Genomic DNA, 27782 nt, shown 5'->3' with positions numbered 1-27782 from the left:
AATAGTTTCACTTGCTGCACAGAGCAGAATGGCTAGATGTTCCAGTTATTCAGGCTGGTCCTGTTCATTATGACTCTCACCAGACAATTATTTTTTTTATGGCAATTACTCAAACATGAAAGTACCTATATAAATTACTTCAAATGAAGAAATATTTAAAGAACTTGATACTTGTGTATTTTACCTCTGTAGGAGTAAAAGGTTTAGCTAGATTGTCTGCATCAGGTGGAAGTGTGGGGGAAATTACTAATGACTTCTTCCCATTTACTGTCATCTATTTTCTTGGTATTGTATAATTCTTTTATAGTAACCTAACTTGTTTCCTTTGTATCTGTAATTCTCTGGCTTTTATTTTAAAGTTTTCTTATTGCTGATTTGTTTAGTTTGCTTTTGAACTGTTTATGGATGTTACTGTTAAATGTTTCTTCACTTCATCTTTTATGCCTGTTTTTTTTTTTAGACTTTCCAGTCTCGCTGTATAATTGGTCAAGTTCACACTTTAGCAATTTTATTAATTACATGAAGTTTGTCTCCATTTGAAAATCTTGCTTATTCCTGTAAGTTTCCATTTTAGTGTGTATTCTCTTTCAGCTTGTTTTAACTTTTTTTATTCCTTGGTATTATAACTTAGTCACTGTTCCAGTTCTTGCATTTTTCCACCATTATAGGTCTGTCAGAAAGTCAGTCCTAGACATTTGACAGTATTGGTTAAGTGGATGTCCTGTGTTATTGAGGCTTTGCTTAACATTGCTGAATTTTTCCAGGATGTGTTAAATATATGGCAGAAAGCAGTAACTTCGGTTTTAGTGGGGTTCAGGGCAACATGCTGTTTGTCACACCATTGTGCCACAGTATTCAGCGTTACTTGAACCTTGGCTGTTGCAGTGTGTGGGTAACTGGAGGCACTTCGTATAGGTGTGTCATCAGCATATTGGGAAGTATGGTTGACACATGTATCGGGCTGAGTACCAATCCTTCGTATACTCTGGCTCTTAGATCCAAAGGATCAGAGGATGCCATTTATTTTAACCATAGCTGTGTGGTTGGAGGGAAAACTATATCCATCAGACTTGGCTGGGTGGGATGCCTATAGCCTGAGTTTATATCCAAGACCATTGTGCCATACTGAATCAAATGCTTTTTGGATATCGAGAAAAATAGCTACAATGGCTTCTTGGCAGTTAAAGCTGCAAAAGCAGATTCAGTAAGTCTAACCAAATGGTTGGTGGTTTGTCTCTTACTTCTACCAGCATTTTGATAATTGCTTATTAGTTTGTTAGCTTCTAAAGAGCAGTTAATTTGGTTCATTATGGCTTTACTACAAGATCGGAGTGAAGTCACTAGGATCATCAGTCTGTAGTTACTGGTGTTGCTAAGGTTGTCCTTTTTTGGCATTTTAATCACTTTTGGCAATGTTTTGAGAGTAAAGAGGTAAAAAAAAATTGAGGAAAAGTGCTTATGGTTCTCATTGGATCAGAGACGTTTTCAGTGGTATTCTATCTTCAGTGGGGATTTGTATTTGAATTTCTTTAACAGGAGTTTGATTTCTGTTCTGGGAAAAAGTTTGGTGTGAAATGAAGGGAAAGTAATAGTCACTAGTGTAAGTGGGTGGGAATCGAGTTATGAAGAGATTAGGCTTCTGACTAAAATTGGTTTATATGACTGGTATGTTGCATCAAAGGATGGAATGTTTGGAATAGCAAAGGTACTTTTGAAGTATTAAGAGAATCTTTTCTGTTTTTTTTGTTGCTATCTGTGGGTGCTGTTGTATTTGATCCCAGGTAAGTTATTGCTAGAATAGCTATTTGATTATAGCTTTGCCCTTGCACCAGAAAACCAATAGCTCTGGATAAGAGCTGTCTATTGCTTTTACAGTAATCATTTCAATTTTGTTTTAATGTGGTTACTGGCGGTATTAATCTTAGTTTTGGTGTGGGAGTTGCGAGTATGAATGAATTGGCATCATCTTTCAAATCTCTGAGAATGCCAGTGAGCTTCAAAAGTTAGGGTTATGTTCCTTGCTAAGTATTGTTTTCTTAATGGCCAAACATATGGCTCAGGTTTTATTTCTTGCATAGTTTTTGATATCTTTTGTGTGGGGCCTCACTCTTTAAGAGTGGTGGGTATTTTACAATGTGCTGCTTAAGAGGGGTCCAACCTGTGTACAAACCATTTTTTAGGGGTGAGTGGACTGTGGTGATGGTTCCAAGGTTGGGTTGGTTGGTTGATTTACTGTTTTATGGCAGAAAGCAGGTAGGCTATTGTGCCAAACATACAGTAAAAAGGGAAAATTAAAGAAAATGCAGTAAAATTCATAAAAAAGAAATTAAGGTAAAACCAAACAGCATTGAATAACATAAATAGCATAAAACCAATGTTTACATCTAGTCTATAATGTTAGAGAAGAGCTACAGTAATAGAAGTTGTAAAGGACTTTTTGTAGCATAATTGTAATTATCATAACCTGCCAAGAAGACTAACAAGTAAGTACAAAGACCACTGTCAGTCACATGAAGTTGGCCTTTCCAGTCCTGGTTTCAAGTTATTTGACATTTATGGCCACTTTTAAAAAGTACAGTAACAACTTCTAAAACACATGTAGCAAAATTTTAATAACTCACCAGGTTGACCACAAGGTAGTTCAAACAGCAGCATTAGTTGCCTGAAGATGGCCTTTCCAGTCCTGGTTTCGAGTTATTTAATGTTATGGACAGTTTCTAATTTCAAATTAAACTTGATGAATTGTGAATTTTAAAAGGGAGCCAACTTAAAAAGGTGTAACGTACAAATTTAAAAACTTGTATGGCATTCAAAAGAATAATGGTCTTTAAAATACTAAACTTTACCAAGGTGGACAGTGTAACCATCACCAATAACATTAACATTATGAACAAACCTTGGGACAGAAGATTTTTAAAATGGTGCCATCATTATGACTCAACGACAGCAAGATAGTGAAGTGTCACTTATCGTGATCTGAGTGTTACACAGACTACACATTGGTGCATCAGTTCCAGATAAAAGAAAATGATGAGTTAAAAAACTGTGACCAATGCCTAGTCTAGTTAGAACAACCTCCTCTTTCCAATCCTTACAGTAACAAGACTGCCAAAGTCCAATAGAGAGTTTTATTGGTAAAAATTTGTTTTCACATTGCTCACTCCAAGTCGACTGCCAACTGGCATGGAGCTGAGCTGTGAATACAGGACCATAGTCTATATATGGAATAGGGACAGTGGTGACAGAGCCAGAGCAGATAGGTTCAGCTGCAATGTTGGTGAGCTCATTCCTGCAAATACCAACACGGCCTGGTATCCAGAAAAATTAGATAGAATAGATGTTAAAGAGAAATGGGCCAGTCAGTTTTGAATATCGGAGAACAGGATGTGAACAAACGTAAAGTGATTCCAGAGCCAGTAGAGAACTAAGCAAGTCAGTATAAATAGTGCAGTTTGAGTACTGCTTAGCTTCAATGTGATCCAGGGCAAGAGAAATGGTATACAGTTCAGTAGTGAACACAAACTGTAGTGGGGATTCTGTGCACAACCACCAAACTTCAACAAACCACAGCAGAGCCCACACAGTCATCTGATTTCAAACCATCTGTATAAATGGGAATGGAATGATTGTTTGAAAGATGTTCAGCAAATAAAAGATGGTACTTCCAATCAGGAGTATCTGCGTTTTTTAGGTGACTTTAAAGGTCACATTTGGAGACTATAGTAAGCCTTTTTTGGGAATGGCTGACCAGTGGATACAGCAGTGTTATAAAAGGACAAATGCAATTCATCGAACTATCCCTGGATATGAAGGCCAAAAGGAGCAATGGCAGACTGACTTCTGAAAAAGTATGGCCCACTAAGGAAGTAAAACAACTCTAGGTGGGATGCTTTGGTAAGGAATGAAAATTTTGAAGCATATAGTAAAGACAGTTGCAAATGGCAGAGGTGCAAAGAAGGTTCATGAGACTCTCTCTATATATATAAGCTCTGAACTGGGAAAGAGCAGAAAGCCCCAGTGCAGAGCTGAAGTCCTTGATCATGAATGAGGTCCAGCAGCATCAAGGCTGAGGGGCTGGCAGAGCCATAGACCAATGATCCATAGTCAATCTGCTCCCCAAGTGGTGGTAGAGGGGACACAAAGGATGTTCAGTGTTCTTGTACATTTGACCTGCAGCTGATTAATGTGTGGTACAAAGGTTAGCTTAGTCAAAATGATAAGCCCCAAGAACTCGGGGACCATAGGCAGCACAACTTCACCAATATGAAGGTCAGGATGAATACCCTGTTGGCAGCAAAATGCATGCAAAGTTTCAGACAGAAATTAAAGCCATTTGCTGTGATTCACTTCAGTAAATGATCGAGGGAAGTCTTAGCTGCTGCTCAATATACCTTTTGTTCGACGATTGACATGAGATGTGAAAGTCATTGACATAGAGCCTGTTTGCAACAGTGAAGGGGAGTTGTTCAGTGATGGCATTTTTTATACTGAAGTGTGACACTCAAAACACAGCCCTAAAGTTTCCAAATTCCTGTAGAAATGAACGGGCAAGTGTCGAACCCACACAAACTTGGAATGTCCTGCCTATTAAAAAATGTTTACTAAAAAATGGGCAATAGCCACATAACCAATATATATGGAGGTCTTGCAAAATGCCATACCTCCATGTAGTACCATAAGCCTTCTCAATGTCAAAGAATATTGATAGAAGATTTTCATTTGAGAAAGGCTTCTCTGATCGTTTCAAGTCGAATGAGGTGGTCCATGGTAGAGTGCTGTTGTTAGAACCCACACTGAGTGGGCGAGAGGAGATTGTTTGAATTGATGAACCAAACAAGATGAGCATTAACCATCTTCTCTAAGGTCTTAGAGACAGCTTGTCAAAGCAATTGGATGGTAGTTTGAAGGAATCCTTGGACCCTTCTCAGGTTTATAGAAGGGTAGGACAACAGCCTGGCACCAGGCACCAGGAAAAACATTCGCCTGCCAGATCCAGTTAAAAACATTCGGAAGAATAGCAAAAGAAGCCCGAGGTAGATGGCACAACATGTCAGTGTACATTATTAGGTCCAACTGATGTACTGCCAGACCAAAGAAGAGCCAGTTTGAGTTCCACCAGTGTAAAGGGATAATTATTGTCAGACAGTCAGCTCAAAAGGAAAGAGGTGATTGCTCTGCCTGAGTCTTGATGGCTGAGATGGAAGAAGCAGATGTGCTAGATATTCAGCAAAAGCTTTCACTTAAAGTATTGGCAGTGCTCTGGGTATCAGCTACTTGGCCATCAGAGTAGAAGATTGAGAGGGGAACAGAATTATATTGCCCACTGACCTTTCGAATCTTCTCCCATATGACTTTGGAACTGGTGGTAGAAGATATGCTGGTTTTAAACTTAATCCTAGATTTATGGCTTTGACGTCTTACCCATTGAGCGTGTGCATTGGACTGCTGGAAAGCAGTGCAGTTCAAGAGTGTGGGATTTCTACAGAAAGTTTCCCAGGCCCGTTTTTGAGCCTTCCATTCCATCTAGCAGGCACAATTCCACCATGGACGAGGATATAGTGAAAAACGTGACAGTTTTAAGAATACATTGAGCAGCTGGTTGTATAATAGTCAGTTACTGCTGCTACATAGTCATCTATTGATAGCAGGATCAAGTTTTGCAAGAGCAGTGAGAGGGCCAGTTTGCCTAATCCGGCTTCCACTGGGGAATGTGGGTTAGATGGCATTGACCATGGCCAGTCTCTCTCAAAAGTATAAGAAAATCACTGCCTAGTGGATTATTGCCAACCCTCCAGTAAAAATGGGAAAATAATGAAGGGGAGCAAATTGAGAGATCAATGTCAGTAAGGGACTGACAAGGTGCATGAAAGTGAATATAAAGAACCAGTAGTGAAAAGAGAGGTTGTGATCAGAGAGCATATGCAGACCAACCTCTCCTATCAATATCAGCACTCCTCCAGAGGGATGATGACCATTAGTCCCCCAGGATGAAAAACAGACAGCAACTGTTCGAGGAGAGCATCAAGGTCTGATTAATCATGTGTCTCTCTGGAGAGAACAGTGGTAATGATCCAAGGAAACGCGGATGGCTTATGGTTACAGCCTCAAAGGGTGTGTCGAGTGGCAAAGGCAGGATGGGCACATGCTGATCAATGAACAGTACCCACCTCTCCATGCACTCGACCATCACCCAGCCAGTCATTTCTGTACAATGAAAACTGCCAAAAGGTGACTGTATTGGCAGGTTTCAGAAATCTTTCCTGCAAGGAAATGCATATTGGATGGTAGGAAGCAATTAGTTTTGATGCCATCCAGATTAGAACATCAACCTCAACAGTTCCATTGTATCAAGGTGGCCATTTTTAATTATGTGCAGGTGAATTGGGTGTAGGACTTCTGTTTATGACCACGCTTTTTTTTTCCTTACTGTCCTTATATGAAGGAGATCTATCGACCTATGTGGTTCCTGCCCTGGGTGATTGGGTAGATCTTTGGTGTTGGAAGGGGAATCTTGTGGCTTAGGATGCAAAAAATAATTGTTTTGCCTCTTGGTGTGGGAGAAGATGTATCTGAGGAAATGCCTGTACATGGAACCAAAGAAAATGGATCTTGGGATTTGTTGGGATGTATGTTAGGGACAGAGATGGGTGTAGAAATTGTTCATCAACGTTTTTTTTAACCATGGAGGTCAAAATACTTCATTTGTTTTGAGAGCGATTCTCTTGGAGGCACAAAGATCTGTCTGCACTCCCACTGTAGTTGTGGAACGAAGTGCAGCAGCATATGTCTGAAGTGATGGACAGCAATTTTCGAGGCTCAGGATAAGTGATGTTATGAATCGTTTTTAAATGCTGCACCTCTTTTCCTCCAACTATTTAGGGCAAGAACAAAAGTAGGATGGGTGAGAGCCATTCTAATTGAAAGGATTTTCTTTGCATATTCTTATGGATCATGGTCCTTGCCACCACAACAAACGCATGTCAGAAAACCAATCATGACATGATATCTTTGCATAACCAAACCTCTGACACTGGAAACATCAGAGACGGTTTGGAATGTACAGCCATACCCTGCAATAAAGATGACCTGCCTTGATGTTGGCAGGTGGACTTGGTGATGTAAACATCAGAACGAGGATATTGGTCAGCATTGTAATTCCATCTTTGCAAGAAGAGATATGCCTCATTGGAGAAACCAGCGAGAATCTTTGACTTGGATGTTTTTTAAATCCCTCTCAACAATAACTCCCCATGATGAATTCAAAGTAGCATGAGGTGTAACCTCAACAGGTATATCTTAAGTTGCCTGTGAATTCAAGAGTTCACTCTGTTTAGATGTGGACTTTTCCACCAATATCACCATATCAAATCTTTACTGATGTTGGAGAGCCAGCAAGACCCTCTAGTCCCTTCTGAATGAAAAAGGGAGACATTTGCCATAATGGTTTGTCTGAAAGAGAATGTAGTACGAGAAAATAAGGTACAACAGGTGGTACAAATGTTGAAGATTGCTGCTTAGAAACTTCAAGATGTGATCATTTACCTATGGCCTGTTGTTTCACTAATTTATTTAAGATGTTATTTGGAGGATCCATAATAATAAAAAAAATTCAGTACCCACTGACCCCACCCACCATGGAGCCCTACGAGGGGACACAGTACAATGCCAAACAAGGACACTGCAGCAATGCCAAAGTTTCATGAGTACTATACCCAAACACCAGCATCAGATACAATGTCCACAACACCTGTTCATAACTTCCAACACTGGTACTTGGTTCACCCTAGCCAAAGTAGACCAGCTGATTGACCCAAGGGGGGCCACCCCAAGGCTGCATGTCTACAGGAATTCAAGGCCAAAGTGTTTTGTTGGGTTTGGACCTCTCAACCACCAGGATCATTTCCTCTCTTTCACGGGTCACCATGCACAGTAAACACGTGGATGCATGTATAAATCCCAGAGGAGATAAACTAAAAAAACCACCTTTCCTAGGAGGTCCCCTCACCATGTATAGGAATCCACACTGAGGGGTCTGAGATAGGGGACTCTTTCCCAAGATATTGGGTATTTATCACTGCAAATATCATTGTACTTAAAAAATTATTTGCCTTGCAATACTTGTAGGGGCTATGACATGATCAAGGATGTCTTCATTATCATTATGGTGTGTGCATGGTTTGGTTGTTTAGTGTGACCAGGCTGTTGTCTCTAAGAATTTGCAGAGTTTATTATTGGTGGTGCAGCAATTAATCACTGTTTACTATTGATGTTACCCATGACGATGTTGGGAAATGTGTTGTAAATATATTGGAGCACATTAGTGTTTGCTGTATTTTGTTAGGTATGTGCTCATGGAAGCTATAGGTATGGGAGACAGTTGCAATGTGTGCAATATAAATATCTCATTGTCTCAGGGGAATGGGGTTGGGAAATAAAGATTGAGGTTCTGGTAGTGTAGTTCAGTAATGCCACTTTGGCATAGGCTATAAAGTTTATGAATGGATGCTGAATTTGCATCTTTTGTTGAGTAATGTTTCATTTATACTTATATCAGCATCTATTTGTTAATTGAATATGAGTAATTCATATTTTTTGTATTTTAATCTATTGTGGATGTTAATTTGTGTAAGTACTATCATCTGGTAAAAATTAAAGGAGAGCTTACCTAGTGATTGGTCTCTAGTGGAGGTTCTGGCTTGCAAAAGCTGCATTGCTTTCGTCCGGGCATTACTGGCTTAGTGGCAGCATCGGTCCTTAAGTGGAATTTGGTGACTCTGCAGATCCTGAGTGCTACGTGATTGTTTTCGAATGAATTCAAGATGACATTTATGACTATGGCTAAATATTGTAGTTTGGTGGTCATTATAGTCTTGCATAAGTGAGGCTTTGGTCTATTGAGGTTCCTATACAACAGTTGTGTAAGTTTTCTGACTGAGATTGAGCTGGGCATTTGGTGTGTATGCTGGGTAGTGTGTGTGAAGGCTTGGTAACTAAAGTGTCACTGAAACATAGACTTCTTGCCTGGATTGGTTGTTGGGTCATCAGTTGCTGTCACTTTGGGCTGAGATAGGTTTAAACTTGGGGCATCATTGGTAGGATGTTGTGTGCATGCAATTGCAGTTGGTACAAGGGGTCTCCTCTCATGGATTAGTACATGAAGAAACAGGATTTGGTCATTCACATACATATAACAGTGGATGGTTTCATTGCATTCAGCAGTGGTGTGTGAAGCAGTGGCATCTGTAGCACTGTATAATTTTGTATTTATGATACTTTGCATCTACTTCATGGTGTAAGAAAAACACGGTGACTCCTGATATGTTTTCATTATCCTTGAGGTTGGGGATGTTAATCTTTACCAGGGGAGTGGGTTTTTTTTGGTGCATGAAGACTTGATTCTCCTTTTCTTGGCAGTTGAAATGCCTTGTTTCAAGTTTTTTTTTCACCTCAACTAGGGTAATGTCAAAACACTCACTATGGATCATGAGCTTTTACCTGCAAGGTGGGTTCCAGCTATGCAAATTGAGGTCTCCACTGTTGAATGTGTTTGGAATTAGCTTGAATGCCAACCTGTGGCAGGGCTTGAGTAGACTGGCATAATCTTGTTTATTACCACTCTTCTTCATGGGTAGTTGAACATTATTTTGGAATAGTTGGTGGAGTTCCTTGGCTATATTATGTGTTCTGATGGTGATGGGGAATTTTTTTGACAATAGCAGGTAGCATCTTGGGTGATGTTAAGGTGCTGGTAGGGCTAGATGATGGCTTGCTTGTAGAGTTACTTGGGTTTGTAGTGCTTGGTTAGTCCTTAATGGGTTTGTTCATTACAGGTTTAGTTTTGACATAGTCAATCTTGGTTAAGCTTGGTTGAGGAGTTGCTTGAAGTTAGTTCCTTGTTGTTTGTTATGTATGATTCTGAGTATTCTGCTTCATGTAAGGAGCAGCAGCCCTTAACTTGGTGTTTTTGGTATTGATTGGTGTTGAATAGTTGAGTACTTGAGGATCTGGGAGTCATTGTCCATATCTTTCTCATGGGATTGATGTTCTGAAATTGATTTGACTGCTATTTAGTAGGTATTATCAACTAACTGTCACCAATAGTCTTATTATCGATTTATTAATATTTCACTGGAATAACATTAATCATGATAGGGACTGCAAACCTATCGCTGAGAAATTAGCAACAGAGTGGAGGGTAAGTACGTCTAAACACAAGATTCTCAACTCGAAAAAAGTTTGTGAATTCATTCATTCTATGCAGGAGTTTGTTTGAGGAGAGAGAAGCCACAGACTTCTTCTCCCAACTGGGGTGCTCAGGAATTCTTTATCCTCTTCAACCTTCCACATAGTTTTAAGTTAACTTGATCTGTTGTTCTATTGTTTTTGCCATCTTGTTGAAAAGCCTAACTGGCACTTTTGAAAAAGTGAGTGGGTTTCTCTGTAGGGGAGGATTAAGGCTGTCAAAATGTTGAATAGAATTAGAATGAAATTTTGGATACTGCAAAGGCATCTTTTCAAGACTGTATTTGGAATTTAGCTGTGAGGGGGTAAAGGTGAGCCTAATAAAACCCACTTTCAAGGCCAGGGTACTGAATTTAATTACTCTGGTGATGCTCAGAAAAATCTAACCGTTCATCGGCCAACACTTTAACTGCTGTCGGATGAGGCTTGTCAAGCATAGACAATTGATGTCATTGTAGCTGGAAAGATTGGGAATCTTGTTAAAGGCTGAAATGGGTGAGAGGGAAATAATCCTCTTTAACCTGTAGGTTTTTACTTGACTAGGAGCATGAGTAGATGTGTTGTGTGTCAGAAGTTGGATTATAAGTTGAACAAGTGATTTATTTTATTATCTTCTGAATTGCTCAGTTTTTCATAATAAATCTGTTCTGCATTGATTGGTTTAAGTAGAGGCATTAGACCTTGTAGTATCTTGGGTTGGGGTTTGTAGCTTGCAAGTTCTTATTGTCTGTATCAGTTCGTCTAATTTTGGTTGCTACTTGGTGATCCAGAGAATGATTTTGTAAGTTGTCCAAATGTGGTAAATGTTGAGGTTGACTAGTGGATAGGTGTCATGGGCTTCATTGTCAGGCGATGAGGAATTTTTGGCACAGTAGTGAAAAATGTGGCAATAAGCTCTGTTGCATAGAACTTGGTCAGCAGTGGATTTTGAACTTTATTTTCATAAAAGTCTGCAGTTTTGAAAATATTCAGTGGAGAGCATGCATCTTTTGAGTTTGAAATCAGATATGCTGTTGACAGTCAATGTGTATTGAAGGATCGATGCTTGTGAGGAAAAGGAAAAGACGAGCTTTTTCTCAATGCACAAATGATCTTGAATTCTTTGTTATTCGGCTACATAAGCTTAGGTCAGCTTCAATAGAAGGTTTGAGAAAGTGTCACAAAGGTGAAGGATCTGTATTTTGGAGGGATCTCCAATCAGTTTTGGTAGTTATTGAGGAATAAGGTTACTGTGTTTCGAAGAACTCTCCTCCCCCAAAGGTGTTCAAAGATTAAGTTTACATTAATCTGGTAGGCATAAGTCCAGCAGGCAATGCACCTGGCAAAGTGGAGGCAAAGGAACGAGTGGAAAGTAGAAGCAGGTTGATTGTAGACAAGTTAAACCATTCAACCAAACTTATTGATTCAGAGATGAACAAGGATTGATGTCACTTTGCCCTGGCTGGGCTCTAAAGATCCAATGCCTTGGATTTAGGGATAGGGGAAACAGGAGTATCCTGAGAAAATCCATTTTCACTGGGAAAGACTGAATTAAGCCTGACTAGTGCCAGTATAAGGAGTTTGACTTGGTGGTTCCTGTAATGAAAGAACATTAAACGAGGTTAAGTATAGGAAAGTATTAGAGACATATCAAGACTGTATCAAGTTTGTTCTGGATAAAGTTAATGGGGGGATAAACATTGTACACCAAGGTTTAGGTGTCTGCAGTTTTCTCAGTCGGATGAGTGAGTTGTTGTTTGGCCTTTTTGTGGTATTTTGTGTCCAACTTGTTTAGGTGTTATCGTTTGTAATTTCTTATATTTTTTATATAACTTGTTGGTTTGTAACCTGGTAAGCGATAGACAAGATGTATTGCTTGATTTCGTAGTTTCTGTTATTTTGTTAAATTGAAAGTTAGTTTTTGTGAGTGTTACATGTGACCATAGCACCATATTCTGTTCAGGGTTTTATAAAAGGTTTGGTCTGCACCTGTGGATGTGGTGGCTAATTTTGTAAAGGTAGACAATTGTAGTTTGTACTTTTCTGATATAATTGAAATGTGAATGTTATACGAGTGTGGTATTAATTGTTCAGTCTAAGAATTTAGCAATTTTATTAAAAGAGTGTTGTACAAAGCTTTTCTAGTTTTGTGTTTGGCTCTCAGTGGAGGATTATTGCTTGTGTCTAAGGGGTTAATGATTTTCCTTTTGTTAACACTACTGTGTGATCCTGTTTAGTGTTTTCTGGATTTTCTTAGCTGCTAGTGGGAGGGGGTCCCCATGAATTGCTCCATATAGCAATGTCACTTTCATAAGAAATTGAAACCCACTCAGAAGACTGGCACCAAATATTCTACCTCTCTTGTGCTCAGTGCTGGAATATACAAAAAACATCAAGTAATGATTAGTCAATCAATCAATATACTGTGTTTAGTGTTACTTTATGATGTCTTAGAGGCGAGATATGCATTGTATGGAGATATTTGTGGGGCGCTTGTCATAGTATGTAATTTGGCAGTTAAGGAGTTGTCTCTGCATTTTTATAGTATTTGCAGGCTAATGTTATAAAGTGATCCGTGAGAAGTATATTGCAAATATCGTGCATGTATTTTATAGGAGTGTATTTGGGTAATGCAAGTGCCATTCTTAGTACTTTGTTCTGTCAAAGTGATCTGGCTGTTTTTTCACATCTTGTATGTGATTTGCGCATCGTACTCAGAGGACAAATATAGGCTTTGTAAATTTTGATAAGTGTTAAGTGTACATCCACTGTTTCCTGTTATAAATTTTAAATGATTTATTCGATTACTAACAGATTTGTCGTTCGTTTTCAAATGTGTCCAGGAGAGTCACTTGTCAAATGTCATTCCCAGAAATTTGGCATGAACTTAATTTGATTTTTACTTCCTAATTGTAGACTTTTTTTTTTCTTTTCAAGTTTTTATGATGTTTATTCAGGCTGTGCCTAAATGCTATAGCAGTGGTTTTGTGAGGACTCTTCAATCGTTACACCAGTTGATTATGGGATTAAGAGTTTCTTGTATTCTGTTACTAGCAATTATTGGGTTTGGCGACACACTCCAAATGGCAATGTCATCTGCATATTGTGAGGAGGTATGTGTTGGTCAGGGAAAGGTATGTTGTTCACAAAGATAATGTAGAGTAGGAGAAAAAGAATGGAGCCTTCTGGAGTTCGAGATCAATCTGATTATTTTTTGATTAATGTTTAAAGAATAGTCTATCTAGTGGCATACTGAGTCAAAAGCTTTTTTGACATCAAGGAAAACGGCGATCGTTGCTTGGTTATTGTAAAAGGACTTTATTCATTCTGTAATTCTCGTCAAGTGATCCGTGGTCTGTCTACCTTTACGTGAGGGGTTTTGGATTTCGGGAATTAAGTTATTGTTCTCGCATAACAAAAGCAGTCTTCTTGAAATTATTCTTTCTAAAAGTTTACTAATGCAGCTCAATAAACTTAGGTCTGAAGTTGTCAGGGTTAGTTTCCTGTATTAGTTTTTGGAATTACGGTTATTTTCGCCTTTTTCCAGACGTATGGGAAATATCCAGTTATTAGAGATCATTATGTTAAGAAGATGATTTAGGTTGGTGAATGTCTTACTTAGGATGTTTCCCATACCATTGTCCCTGGGATAAGAGTTAAGTTTTGAAAGTCTTCCGTATATGTCGTCCGTGGGTAGACTAGTGTCATTTTCTGTGATATTGGCTGGAAGTGTACAAATAAGTTCAGTTTACTTAACACATGGTTGTCTGTACTAAGTTTGAGTGATTGGTTAAATGTTAGTGAATTGATATCTGCAAATGAAGTAGTGAAATAGTCAGCAAGTACATCTGCTTTGTTGACGTCAGTTTTTTCAGTAATATTATTGTGTTTGGAAAAGTTCATTCTTTTCTTCCATTAGTGACTTAAATTTCTTCCAGAATTATTTTGGGTTGTTTTTACTATTGTCTAATATGTTACAGCAATTAGTTCAGTTTTCGAAATACTTGTGGTGTTTGATTCAGGCATGAATTTTATTTTTGGCTTGAGTGTTTGGTCTCTACTTTTCATGTAGAGTCGCCAGGAGTTTCCTCTGTTCCTTAAGATTATGTATTTGTGGCGTCAATGTCCAGTGTTGCGTGGGTGTATTCTTTTGCCTAGAGGGAATGACTGTATCCCTGGCTTTTGAAATAACATTCGTGACGTCGTTAACGTACTTGTCTAGTTTGTTTATTTGTAACGCTTGTAACTTCGTCTGGTAAGAGTGTGGTTAGGGCGTTATTGAAAGTTATTCAGTCAGTTTTTGTGTAGTTATAAACCCGTGGGAGGTCTGAAACATCCTGTTTGTTGAAAGAAACTGGAAAATGGTCGCTAGATACGTCGAGGTGAAGCTTGAAGTTCTGTGAATAAGGAAGAAGATATTTGAGTACGATTACAAGGTCAAGTACATCGTACGAGTATGTCGCTGCGTAATAGTGGGTGGGAGTGCTGTCGTATATGACGTGCATGTTATTGGTCTTTAGCATTTCGTGAAGGTCATTGCCTCTGGCATTTTTCCTGTGGCTGTGGAAATCAGTGGGAGGGCATTAAAGTTGCCAACTGGTATAGGGGAGGGTTTCTGGTTTAAACAGTTTCCTAAAAAGTGAAGGTCAATTGGCTTGCTAGGAGAACAATACATGGCTACTATGCGAATTGTTCTGTTTTTCTTAATCTTGAATTTACATATTATGCTTTCATTTGTTTGAGAAAATGTCTTTCGATTTCTGTAGTGGCTTTGCATGTAACGTCACTGATCACGTGATTTCAATGTTGACTACATATTGGTAGGTAATATCACCAGGCAACGCAATATAAATGTATGGATATATACAATGTGAACTGTGACCGCGTGGTGTAAATGTCATTAGTCATATCAGATTGATCTTGGGTATGAATGGACCTATATGTTTATCTGATTATGCAAAAGGCTTGAGTCATAATCATAGGTATCGTTATATTGGTAAAATCAGTGCCATCAAAATCGACTCGTATCTGATAATGCCTGAAAATTTCACTAGTTTCATTGATAGCTATCCAAAGCCTGACATTCAGTACATTTATCATTACTTCATTAACACTACATCATACACTGGAGAGAGACTAAAGTCCTACAAGAGCCTGGAAGCCTAAGCTTTTTACAGCTGGGTGAGTGCATGAAGTGTTGCAAGCTTGGATAGTCACAGATGCACAACCTCTTTGTTATCAAAGCCAAGGTAAGTGTTTTTTACGTACCTGAGCACCAACTTTGTTAGTCACAAGAGTTTGTTGGAGCTCTTTTCACGAGATAACTGTCAGATTAGAGTTAACATCTATTAAATATTTAAATACAATTTAATGCCTCCTCACAAATATCCAACTACTAATCATACACAATAATTTTATTTAATATTTAATAATACAGTTTAAATATCATGAAATATTTCATTTGTATTTTGAACTAATGTTTTAGTATATGTACTATCGGTATGCAGGTGAAAACAACAGGTGTCTGAGAGACTGCTGAGCCCATGGGTGATTGCTCAGAAAGATGGTATTGTCCTTACAGCACATTCCAACTGTGTGGCGGGTCTAGAAGAGGTGTGTTCTCACATAGGTGCTTTGCTATTTGCCATTGATTGTGGGGTATGGTTGTCTAAGGCAACTGCTTGTACAGATGTATCCTGTACATGGAAGTGATCTAGTGCATCGGTAGAAAGTGCTCAGTTTTCAGACATTGACTTTACAAAGCCCCAAAAAAAGCAAAGGCTGGCTGCAGATAGTGTGCCATATAGATGCTCTTGCAGACAGGTTATTGCTATCCATGGCTTGTCTGATGATGATAGAGGCAGGTGTTATGAATCACTGAACAGCTCTAACACAAGATATGCAGTTCTCTCTAGTTGAACCATACAATGAGAAATATATTCCCAGCATATCTCCCTTCTGCCTAAGGTCGTTCAACATGTTCTTTGATCCTGAGTCTACTTCTCTGGATTACAACAACCAAACTAGCTCAGTGTGCTGTAATTTACCAACAATATCAGCTTCGGCCAGAAGAGGTATGTAATCAGTTCCATAATCTACTTTTGTGAGCATAAATAAATACATACGATATATTGCAATATTTATTTTTATTTGTGTATACAGGTTTAATTTTCCTTTTCATTTGAAAAAGTAAGTCAAATATCTCAACATTTACTTGGCACAAACATAATTAGTGAAGGTACAACATATTACCGGAACATAAAACATAATTTACTAATCTTTCGGGATAACAGAAGGACACACATTCACCAAAGCACAAGAAACATGCATAATTTTATCAAGATTATTTATGTTGTCAACGTCAATGCCGTGTACAGCACTAATTGGAATAATTGATTTCAACATTGTGTAGTTTTGTATGGTAACACCTATGATGCATTCTACATGGATTCTAATTAATGCTATTTGTATGGTGTTTTTTTTTTAATATCCACAGCATACAGTTACTTTTTACCTTTTGTAAATGCTGGAATTTCCAATTTAGCATCATAGAAGCCAAATGTATCTTTTAGATCAAACTCTCTATCGGCCAATATTATCACCTGGATGGATGTTGTTAAGAAACCCAGAATCTTCTGTTATGAATTTGTCACTTGCTCTGCCTCCATAGCCTTTGGATATACAAAATTTTTTCTCCTTGTGGTGAAATACCAATCAAATATTTTGCTGTATTATGTGATTTGTAATTAGAATGTCTGAGCTCTAGCTGTAAAATCAGAGGGTCTCTCAATACAAATTTCAAAACAATCAATGATACATGCACATTTTGTAAATGTTCTCTGGAAACGGGTGGGGATAGTTTTATGAAGATCACGATCTGGTTAGAAAATGGTTGCTGGAACTAAACGAGCATACATCACATCAATAACTGTCTGAAACAACCTAGATATTGTTGAAGAATGCACACCATACAGAAACCCTATTGCGTATTCATTGTTATCAGTATTTGTTGAAACAAACTTGGATATTCTCATTGACCTTTATACAGTACTTAGGAGATTATACAAACACAGACTTGCATATAAGTTCAGACCTGTGAGAACATTTACCTTTTTTGTCATCTTTTTCTAAATATTTTTGAAATGAAATACATTTTCACGGAGTGCAATATTTTCAGTTCTCAATTGCTGACACAGTTTGTAAAGCTTCAGTATCAGTCATATTAAGATCAGTCTGTATGGAGATCTCTCTTGCTATGTCTGGAATTTGAGGTCCACCTTCCTGTTTATCAGCAGCTTCCATACAGTACTCAGCAGAAGCAGATATGGACAGCAGAGACTGGTCAGTTTAACTCTGGGACACCACTGAAACAAAATGAAAACTACTTGTGATTGATTTATATATTCATGTTTATTAAATGATTATCAGAAACCTACACATAAAGTTACAAAGGACATACTTGTATGAAAAAAAATACTCAAAATCAAATGCATCAAAAGTTACTGAAATAAATATTTTTTTTTATGGTGTCAACAGAAGATTAACAATTAAAACCCACCACATCTTCGCTTTTTGGAGGCTGTTCTTCTGTGGAGAAGACACATTGGAGCTATGAAGGAATGTAGTCTGGACAAAGGTCATCACGCTCACCTGTAATACAAAAATAAATATATTACATAATTTTATAACAATTAGCTCTTTTCATATGTATAAGTTGACAAATACACAAGTACCAATATATAATATATATAAATAATGTGCAGCCTGAATTCTTTTTATTTGAATAAGTGATTCATTAACTGTTATTAAATAAACAAGACTAATCCCAAGAGGCAAGAGTAACAGTTTATGTATCGTTCTTTTAAATGAAAAGTAAACTTCATACAATACAGTCGTGATGCATGTTAAGCTACAAAATAATGCAGGGATAGAATTTTATAATCGTTTCTGTGACCTGTCATGTTTGACTGTTTATGCAGTCCTCCCATTTTTCTTCTCTTTATAAAAGTAAAATAAAATATATCTGTACAGCCTCAACACAACTATAGAAAGATTGTATTTCGTTTCTGGTTTCAGAGCCCTCCTATATTTGTAATCTAAACTATATATAGTTTAGTGGTTACAGAAATAGTTGTTACTTAGAATGAAATGGTCACTGCAGACACGACTTGCGTTGATGGACTGCCAACCTTCTCGCTTTACTGCAGCGTTCCATCGAGATCTACACTCAGGATCCGTTGGGAAAACTGTGAAAGCTCTTTCCTGGATCTTGGTATTGTCTGTTCTGAGAAACAAACTGCTGACCAGCTAACTGAGGCACGCTGATGCGGTGTGTAGCCTACCATCATGGCGACATAAGTTTATATCACGTGATTACGTGACATAACTGCAAGTCGTCTATGTTTTTTAGAGTATAGGTCTCCTCTACGATTAATGTGTAAAATATGGATTTCTTTGTTTATTTGTGATGTTTTACGCTTTCTAGTTTCCATGCGTAGTGTAATACAATGTGAACGTTGTGTTGGAATATTGAAATAGTGACTGGCTAATGTAAGATATTAACCTGCTAGAGTTTGTTGGTATTAATGTGGTTTGAGAGATAAATAGGCAAGTCTCGGTGATAAATGCCAGAAGGTTACGAGTGGAATCATTTGAATCCATTAACTAACTTGGGCTCAGTTGGGTTTTGTTAGTTTCTTGTGAAACTTGATGCATATGTGGTACTGTTTGTTTTTTGTAATGAAAGTTGGCTTTGCAGTGAAATTAAAAGGGTTTTGTTGCATGTGTGGGTTGTATAGTGACTTGGTTAGGGAAGAAATTAGTAAGTGGAGGAAAGGTTGGTGTTGTAATACTGGTCGCATTTTATTTACCACTAGGCTCTCACTAGGTCATCTGATTTCAGTAAAATGTCTGGCAAGTAAAAGGTTTTTGAATTCAGCAGTGATTTGAGGTTGTCCCGGGGTAGTAGGTACACCTTCGAAAATTAAAGTTGGTATCTGAGGTTTGTTACTAGTGTTGGAGATTGTAGGTTGCTTTGTGCTTTTTGGTGATTTAGTATTAGTCATATTCGAGTTATTGTCATTAGTGTTAATAGTAGGTAAAACTTGGTTTTTCTTACCTCTGGTCTTTTTTGAAAACAGTCTTAAATCTTTCATTTTCACTGTTTTCATTGTCAGAGTTGGTATTAGAGCTTGGTGGAGATCAGGCCAATGAGTAGTCCATATCTGTTGTAGATCATGGAAATTTTCGAGGATTTGTTGTCGGTCGCAGTTATTTAGAGCTTTTTCCAGAAGAACTCGTAATTCGGCACTAAGATCTGGTCCAGCAGAACGTGTTGTAACGCCTAGATTAGATCCTGAGTTATTTGGCATTTTAGTATTTTCTATTCCTATAAAGGACTGTTGCTACCAGAAGATACTAATAATATAAAAATTTCCTAAGAATATAAACATTCTTTCTCTGACTACGTTTTCGAGCATAAAATTATAACAGGTGTTTAGGCATAAACAGTCTTCCTTCAACCCTGCACATGGAAGGAATTGGGAAAAAATCATAACTGAATGATTAGATAGTAGGATCAAAGTTTAATGATTATTTTAGTCGCATCAATGCTGGTCTGGGAGGTACAGCAAATGACAAAGTGAAGGCGAAGCGAACCCCTGACTGAAGAGGAAACAAGAGACTTCAAGAAACAGGTTGGACAAAATACCTACGATATATCAAAATTAAACGGGCCAATTCAGGCTGGGCATGGATCGATGGATCAAAGTGCCCTAGCAGAGATCTACAGATCCAATGTCTAAGATTTAGGTGTGGGGGGGGGGGGGAATGGGAGTACCTAAAGAAAACCCAATTTCACTAGCAGAACTGAATGAAGACTGCCTAGTGCCCTTGAGATGAGCTGGTCCTGGGAAGTGAGTTGTACCTGAAACAAGACGGAAAAAGACATAATAGATTAGTAAATTGTTAGATTGCAAGAGTTACGATGTGTTGGACTGATTCAGGAAAAAGTTGTATGTGGATAAGTATTAACACCAAGATTTGGGAGTGGATGCTATGTTCTTGAAGTCGGAGGTGAGTGAGTTGCAAAGAGTGGATTTTGTGTAACACTTTGTTGCTAGTTTAATGAATTGTTCGGAGATTGGCAGGATTTTAGTGTTTTTGAACATATTCTGCTGGTGTGTAGTGTGGTAGGTGATGTGCGAGTCGTATTACTCTAATTGGAAGTCTCTGTAATAATAATAATAATAATAATTTGATTCTTGTTAATGTTGCATGTTACCATGGCTCCATATTCTATTTGAGGTCTAATGAATGTTTTGTAAATGTGTAATATAGTTTGAGATCTACAACTGTTGGTGTAGTGACTAATTTTGCATAGGTACGAGATTCTGGTTAAAACTTTCTTCCTAATATTTTTGAAATGAGAGTTCCAAGTAAGTCTCGTGCTGAGGAATTTAGTGGTGTTAGAGAAAGAGATAGGGTGTTATAGAGATGAATGTTGTCAAGTTTTACGCGTTTTAATCTCTTAAAATGGTGGAGGATTGTCTTGTTTTAGAGGGATTGAGTGTAACTTTCCATTTATTGCATCAGAGAATGATTTTGTCTAGTGCTTCTACTTTCGCAGCTGCTAGTGGGGGAACTTGTGAAGTGGACCATAAAGCAATGTCGGCATATTGTGATGCGTGAGTGAGTGACGTAGTCGGCTGCTGTAGATAATTAAAGGCGAATTTTCAACAAATTTAATAATTGCCTTAAAAACTGTACTTTGGTTAGGTATAATTCCTGTGTGGTTGCCATATTTTTAAACACTTTAGTTTTTGAGTAAAAAATTGAAACAAAATATGCGGGTCCTCGAACTCAAGTTCCTCGCAGTCTTTCAGCAATTTCTGTGATGTTTTACAATTATAATGTAATAGTTGCCAAACATGCTTCGTTGTGCACCGACCACTTTGTTCCTTTCAGTCTTGGTGTTTTATGTAAATCTATCAGTGATTTTTTTGGATTAAATACTTTGATACTTTTTTGTCTTTATTACTACTTTGCTTACTTTATGATAATCTGGTTTACTGCATTGCTTATGGTTGTAAAAATGGTTTGGCATCAGGCAAAAGATTCTTCTCATTTCTGTTCAAGGAGAAGGAACCGGCAAGGTAGCAACAGTGGTTGTGGATGGTCAGTAGGAAGAACTGGACTCCTTCACACCATGTAAAGCTTTGTCAAGATCACATTGAACGCTCGTGTTTAGTGTCAGATCCCACTGTTTTGGATCCCGTGGATTTCAAGCCAGGCAGGTTGAGACTGAGGATTCCACTGTTTTGGATCCCGTGGATTTCAAGCCAGGCAGGTTGAGACTGAGGATTCCACTGTTTTGGATCCCGTGGATTTCAAGCCAGGCAGTTTGAGACTGAGGATTCCACTGTTTTGGATCCCGTGGATTTCAAGCCAGGCAGGTTGAGACTGAAACAACCATCGGTAGTAGACAGGATCGTCCACACTCTTTTTCCTCGTGTAGAGTTGAGGACAGATCTCATCCTGCAGCATACAGGTTCCACCCCTCTGAAGCCATCACGGAAAGAACAAACTTAAAGGTATGTGTGCAGTAGAAAACAATAAGTATAATATAATAATTTAAAAAGTACAAGTTCTTGAAGAATGTAATTAGACATGCACATTTACATTCATGAGCATGTTTTGCATTTGTGGCACCTAACAGTCAGTGAAACCTTGATTTCCTTGTTTAGACAGTGGGCAAATGTATCCCAAATAGAGTATATTCCAAGTTTAAAGGCTGGTAGATCATTCTGTAGATGTTTTTTGTATCTTTTTAAATATGTATAAATGTTTGAAGAATTCCATTTTTCAAACTTGGAATTTCAAGATAAATTTTTAAATAAGAGTGTCTTGAACGTGAAGTTATTAAATACATGTTATGTATTTTAAAAAAATATATTGTAGACTTGTAAAAAAATTAAACTTCATAACGTATTTCCATAACTCATCATAATAAAATTAAGTTTAACAGTACTTTAACATTGTCATATTAAATGTAAATCTCAAAGTATGTTTTAATATATAATTTTATATCTTCAGCTTTTAGAGGAAAGTGCTGCTGATGACAGTGCCTACTTCTGTAGAGGAAGTTGTGATTCAGCCCATCCCTGATGAAGACTGCCAAGGCTCTAGAGCTGACTCATTTCAGAATGTTTCTGTTCACTTTTGTAAGTAGATCATGATTGTTAGATTAAACATTCATAAGTTGCAATAATTGATGTATAATTTTATTTACATTCATTTGAATCTAACTGCAAAAGAATGTTATTTTGATACCTAAATAAACACCTATTGTTTTACCTTATCCCAAGTATTCCATGAGGGACAGACTTGCTGGTATTCTGTTTCCAGAGGTGGTGTACAGGTATTCCCCTCTGGCTTGAAGACTGTAGCTACCCAGACAGAATCTTCCAACAATAGATTTTGCTTGTGGTACTGGTAAGTTAGTTTGAATATGAATATGAAATTTTCATTCATGATTTAACAATATTTAATAGTCAGATTAGTCTTGTTAATATTATTTTGATTATTCTAAACTATTGCTGGAAAACAGTACATTGTTCATATACATGTTATTCTTTCACTGCTTTTTGCAGAATTATTGCCTGCTGCTAAGAAGTCTTCTGTATCACAAGTGACAGATGTTGATGATACTGATGATGTTCATATGAGTGATGAAGGTGCTGATCCTGACTAGAACTTGTTATATCTGTCAAAAGTAACTGTTTTAAGTTCATTCACAGTAGGTTTGAATTGATATGGCACAACTCGATACTGTTCAGAACACAATCAAAGCAGACTCTGCTTATGTTTCTCCGTATGCACTGGCCATGTTTATTTACATTCAACACGCTGGCGTTGGTTTTTTTGGCAACTATTACGTCACAGTACGTTTCCTAGCAGCAAACGTAAAAACTAAAACCTTCGGATTGCCGCTCGGAAAGGGCTCTTTCTGCCCCAATTTATAAGATTCATTTATTAGCACATTTTTTTATAAAAAAAAAATGTGAACCTGCATAAATGATCAGTATGAGTAGTACTTTTGACTGCAAAGTTTTCTTTTTTCTGTAAAATTCACCTTTAAACCATCGTGTCAGTGTCAAGCTTTTTGTACATCTAAAAATACAGCGAGTGTAGCTTGGAGTTTGTTGAACACCTGAAAAACTGGTTACTATGAATGTAACCAGGTGATCTGCGGTTAATCTGTTTTTTGCGGCATGCGTTCTGAATATTAGATAAAATGTTGTTTTCTAGTTTCCACAGCAATCGGGTTGTGATGAATTTTTCCAATCATTTGCCAATACAATTTAGTAGACTGATTGGCCTGAAATCACTGGGTGCTGTGAGTGAGATCCTTTCTTGGGGATTAGGGTCATGGTAGCTGATTTCTGTGCATGTGGTAAATAGCCAGAGAAAAAGAATTGAAACAGACTCTTTGGATGCATGTTTTAATACTATTTTTGGTATACAGTCTTCACCTGGGATTTTGTTTAATCTTTTTTTATGTATGTCAATTTCTGCTGTAGTGATAGGTGTTATATCATTAGTGGTGTGGATATGGGTAAGATCGGCTGGGAAGTTGACTGAAAAAGTTCTATAGTCTGTAATGATAATATTTACTTTGGTTGAGTGTTTGTTAAGGTTTGTGTAGTGGGATGCGAAATGTAAGCTGGAAGTATTTGGCGAATAGGTCAATTTTCTAATATATGTTTATTTGTTTATTTGTTACATCTTTTGTTGTTGGCTGTATGGGTTTGTCCACAGTTACAACATTTAGGTGTTTCTTTTACATTTTTCCATTGGGAAATAGTGTTCCCTACCACAGCCACAGAGACGTGTTACTACTATTGCCAGACTTTTTAATTGTTCGACTTTATTTTTGCCATTGCATTATTGCATTATTTAGGAGGTTTAATATATTGTAACTATCATCAATGTCAATTCCTATAAGGTTTGTGGGTGTTTGTGTTTTTAAAAATTATCCGTTGTATATTAGTATATGGTACGCTTTGTTCTTCTAATGCTTGGGTGATAGTGTCAAAGTTTATAGTTTGGTGAACCCCTCTTATGATTATAGCTTAGGCTGCAGCTTAGGCAGGTGGATTTTGATTTTACAAGGTTTAAATGTATTTGCTGGCCATTCTTTCATTAACCTATTTAGATCAGCAGCTTCTTGCCCTTGATCAAGGACACTGCTTCAGGGCAGAATCATGATGCCAATAATGGATGCATATGGCTTGCAGCATTTGACCTCTGTCCCAAGTAGGGGTTGATTGTAGTGACCTGGAATACCTTCTATAATGATTGAGAATTGTGGTGGTTTGGTTTTTTTGGAAAATATTGTTACTTGTTTTTTCTTTGTGGGACGTTTTTTCTTTTTAGACGTAATTGTTGTAAAGCCTTGATCATCAGTCTGGCTCACTATCTTTGGGATTTTTCGTGGTATTGTTTTGAATGTTTTCAGTTGATTTTATCAACATCCAAAGTGTTTGATTTTTCTCCTGTTACATTTATTTTGTTAGTTTTGTTAGATGCAGGAGAAGCTACCTCTACCTCAGCATTAGTTGCTATGCCTGTTTCTTCTCCACTTTTAGAATTTTCCATGGAACTTGTAAGTTTAATTTTTCATTTAACTTTGAATCTTTTTCTTAAATTATTTTCATTTAATTTTATCCACAGTACTAAGTTCTTATTTTTGCTATTGTACATAGTGCTCACAAGGGTGGGCTTTTTTCAGTACTTATTGTTTGGCCACTAAGAAGACTTAACTGACTTGTTTTCTGTGTTTCGTGATCAGCATCGGTATTTTTTCCGTCTGTCATTGCGTGTCCTGATAGTTGTAGCCTCCAGGTGAATTTATTGCAGTCTCTCACTCTATCGTGGGTGATTTTCTTGGAAGAAGCTTGCAAAATAGAAAATCTTTTATCTCGTCGTTCTTCACATAGTGCATGCATACAACAAGCTGACTCGGATTGGAAACGGTGGTCTCGTTGAGTTGAAGGCTGAATTTTGCTGGGCTTGAAATCAGATTTGCAACTATTCGAGCCATGGTGTGATTGCTTATGTCATCTATTCTGCTGCTAAGAGTGTCATTTGAAAGAGGAATTTGGGATAACTTATTTTCTGCAGCTTTACCCAGCATGATATATGCCATCTTCAATGCAGCTGGTTTTACGAGTGCTTCACCAATGGTGTGTGGTTTCCCTGCTTTGCAATCAAGTGCGCAGCTTCGTACGATGCTGTGAGGATCAATTTGTTGATCGGTACAAAGCCAAGAAAGTAACCATTTCATCAAACCTGGCTCTCTTTACTTGGAATTCAGCAAGCATTGTTCTTGTATTTCCCATCTCCATGCAGCTGTAGGGAGTGTTCTCTTAGTTTTGCCAGTGCTAGACTAGAATTGCTCAACTTGGCATTGCAAATCATGCATTGAGGATGCTGACTCCTATGATGTTCCATTATACAGGTGAATCCATATTGTACGTATTCATTTGACCACTTTCTGTTTTTGCTCGACATAGTTAGTAAGAAGAGATTGAAAGATTAGTAATCGTGTCATTTGATTTTTTTCCTAGTCACAAGACGAGTGATAAGTGCACAAAGTGCCCTGCAGCACAGATATTGAGGCCAAGTGATGTGATGTGATCAGCTGCAGCCAATGATGGCCAAGTGGAGCATGACATCACGAATAGGTGCATGTGTCTTGACTTCTGCCAAACCCATGAGACTGACTCACCAAACCCCTGGGGTTCATTTGAACTCAGATTAAGAACCACTGCTCTATATGTAGAGTCAATTGCCTGGGTAAGTAAATGTCTATTTATGCTATAGTAGTCTGGGGAGCCTACTTATTCAATCTTTCCTTTTATAGTTGCGAAAAAAACATGTCTGTCTCCTTTCTCACTCTCGCCAAACATACTTGTAAAAACATGTCTGTCTCCTTTCTCACTCTCGCCAAACATACTTGTAAAAACATGTCTGTCTCCTTTCTCACTCTCGCCAAACATACTTGTAAAAACATGTCTGTCTCCTTTCTCACTCTCGCCAAACATACTTGTAAAATCCCAAGAAAGTTGAATGTGTTTCAAAAACACTGAGGCACACTTGCCACTCTCTCATGGCACACAGGTTGAGAATCATTGCTTTAAACACTGATTCAGTAAGACAGACAAGATGATCGGTAGTTTGTCTATTTTTCTCACCTGTGTTTTGATGTTCGCTTATCAGATTATTGGTCTCGAGGAAACAATTATTTCTATTCTAATTGATTTATCCATGAGTTTGCCTAAGGTGTTCAGGAGACTGATCAGTCTGTAGTTATTTGGGTGACTTAGATTCTGGTCTTTTTTGGGTATGACTTCAATTATAGCAGATTTCCAGTTGTTTGGGTAGTATCCTGAGAATAGGGATATGTTAAAAATTTAAACTTAATGTTGAGGTTAGTGTCAGACAAGTTCTTAAGAACTATTATTGATGTTGATACATTTGAGATGACTAAGATCATAGTTTTGGATAAACAGTATCTTTAATTGTGAGTTAAACTCAAATATAGTATTTTAGGTTTAACTGCATCTTAAAATACACAATCATGACTTGGCTCTTCATCACCAAAGAATCATTGAAGTCAACAAATTCCTAGTATGATGCTTCCAAGACATTGATATTCAGGCAATTTCCATCAAAGCCTCGAGTCTGGATAATGCTTTCCATCTTTTAATTTATTTATTTACAATTTATTTATATAATTTATTTACACTGAATTACACTTTTAATTATTGTATTTGATATTTGTGCATTTCTAATGAATATTGCCAAAGATGTCAAGAACATCAGTGGGATGGATGGAGTTGCATACTTGAAGCTAGTTTAGGAATTCTTGGCTTTGTGGTTGAAAGTGCCAGCCTGGCATCGTTTGCAACATTCAAGCAAGTCCTTTTTTTTGTTTTCATCCCCAGCACGGTTGAGAACCCCTTCTCGCACAGATACGTTGTTGAGAATGATACCAACAACTTCAAGGCTCTCTTGGACAGAGTTGGCGAGTCAGCTAGTTGTGAAATCCAAAATCAATCTGCATTTTGGTTTTGGAATTTGACTTTCAAGGCTTTATTTGCTCGCATTGTGATCCACTCCTCCTTTGCAGGGGAAATCATCATCATGAATGGCCTCATCAGGTACAGAAAAGGGATGAATGATCCACTGAAGACTGGCTGTTTTTAGGTCACTCTCTGGAAAGTAGTGCTGCATGCTTGTTTCAAGCCCCTTCAAATGGTCGCTCATCTCTTTGTTGATGGTCTGTAAAAGTGATCCAGTATCATAACTATTCTCCTCAACAAACTGGTCTAGGGTGGGAAACTGAGCGATCACTCCTTTCTCCAAGCGTCGAATCCAGAGTCTCAGTTTTCCCAGAAATGCAGTCAGTGTGATGGGCATCAATGACAGTCGTGTTTTGGCCCTGGAGTTGCAGATTATCACTGTTCAGCTCTGCAAATAGGTCAGCCAAGTAACAA

General features: G+C 37.8%; 1 protein-coding gene across 3 annotated transcripts in view; it reads left to right on the top strand.

Moving 5' to 3' along the window:
• The window catches only part of LOC143231620 (uncharacterized), a 173737-nt gene extending 146315 nt beyond the window's left edge, over positions 1-27422 (top strand). Inside the window, exons 3-7 of one of the 3 annotated variants that reach the window (XR_013017077.1) lie at positions 21358-21812; positions 22315-22442; positions 22587-22713; positions 25851-26079; positions 27231-27422. Coding sequence is in view for 2 of the 3 variants with exons in the window: in XM_076466144.1 (XP_076322259.1) it covers positions 22337-22442; positions 22587-22713; positions 25851-25920 (303 nt within the window). In the remaining variant the exon portion in view is untranslated. Of the gene's footprint in view, positions 1-15935; positions 16296-21357; positions 21813-22314; positions 22443-22586; positions 22714-25850; positions 26546-27230 lie in introns of those variants that run through there. The other 2 variants (XM_076466145.1, XM_076466144.1) reach the window with 2 other exon arrangements.
• Positions 27423-27782: the final 360 nt, after the last annotated feature.

This window comes from Tachypleus tridentatus, chromosome 11, assembly GCF_004210375.1.
Source record: "Tachypleus tridentatus isolate NWPU-2018 chromosome 11, ASM421037v1, whole genome shotgun sequence".
Taxonomy (NCBI): Eukaryota; Metazoa; Arthropoda; class Merostomata; order Xiphosura; family Limulidae; genus Tachypleus; species Tachypleus tridentatus.
The sequence above is the reverse complement of the archived record's forward strand: the minus strand, read 5'-3'. Positions and strand labels throughout refer to the sequence as shown.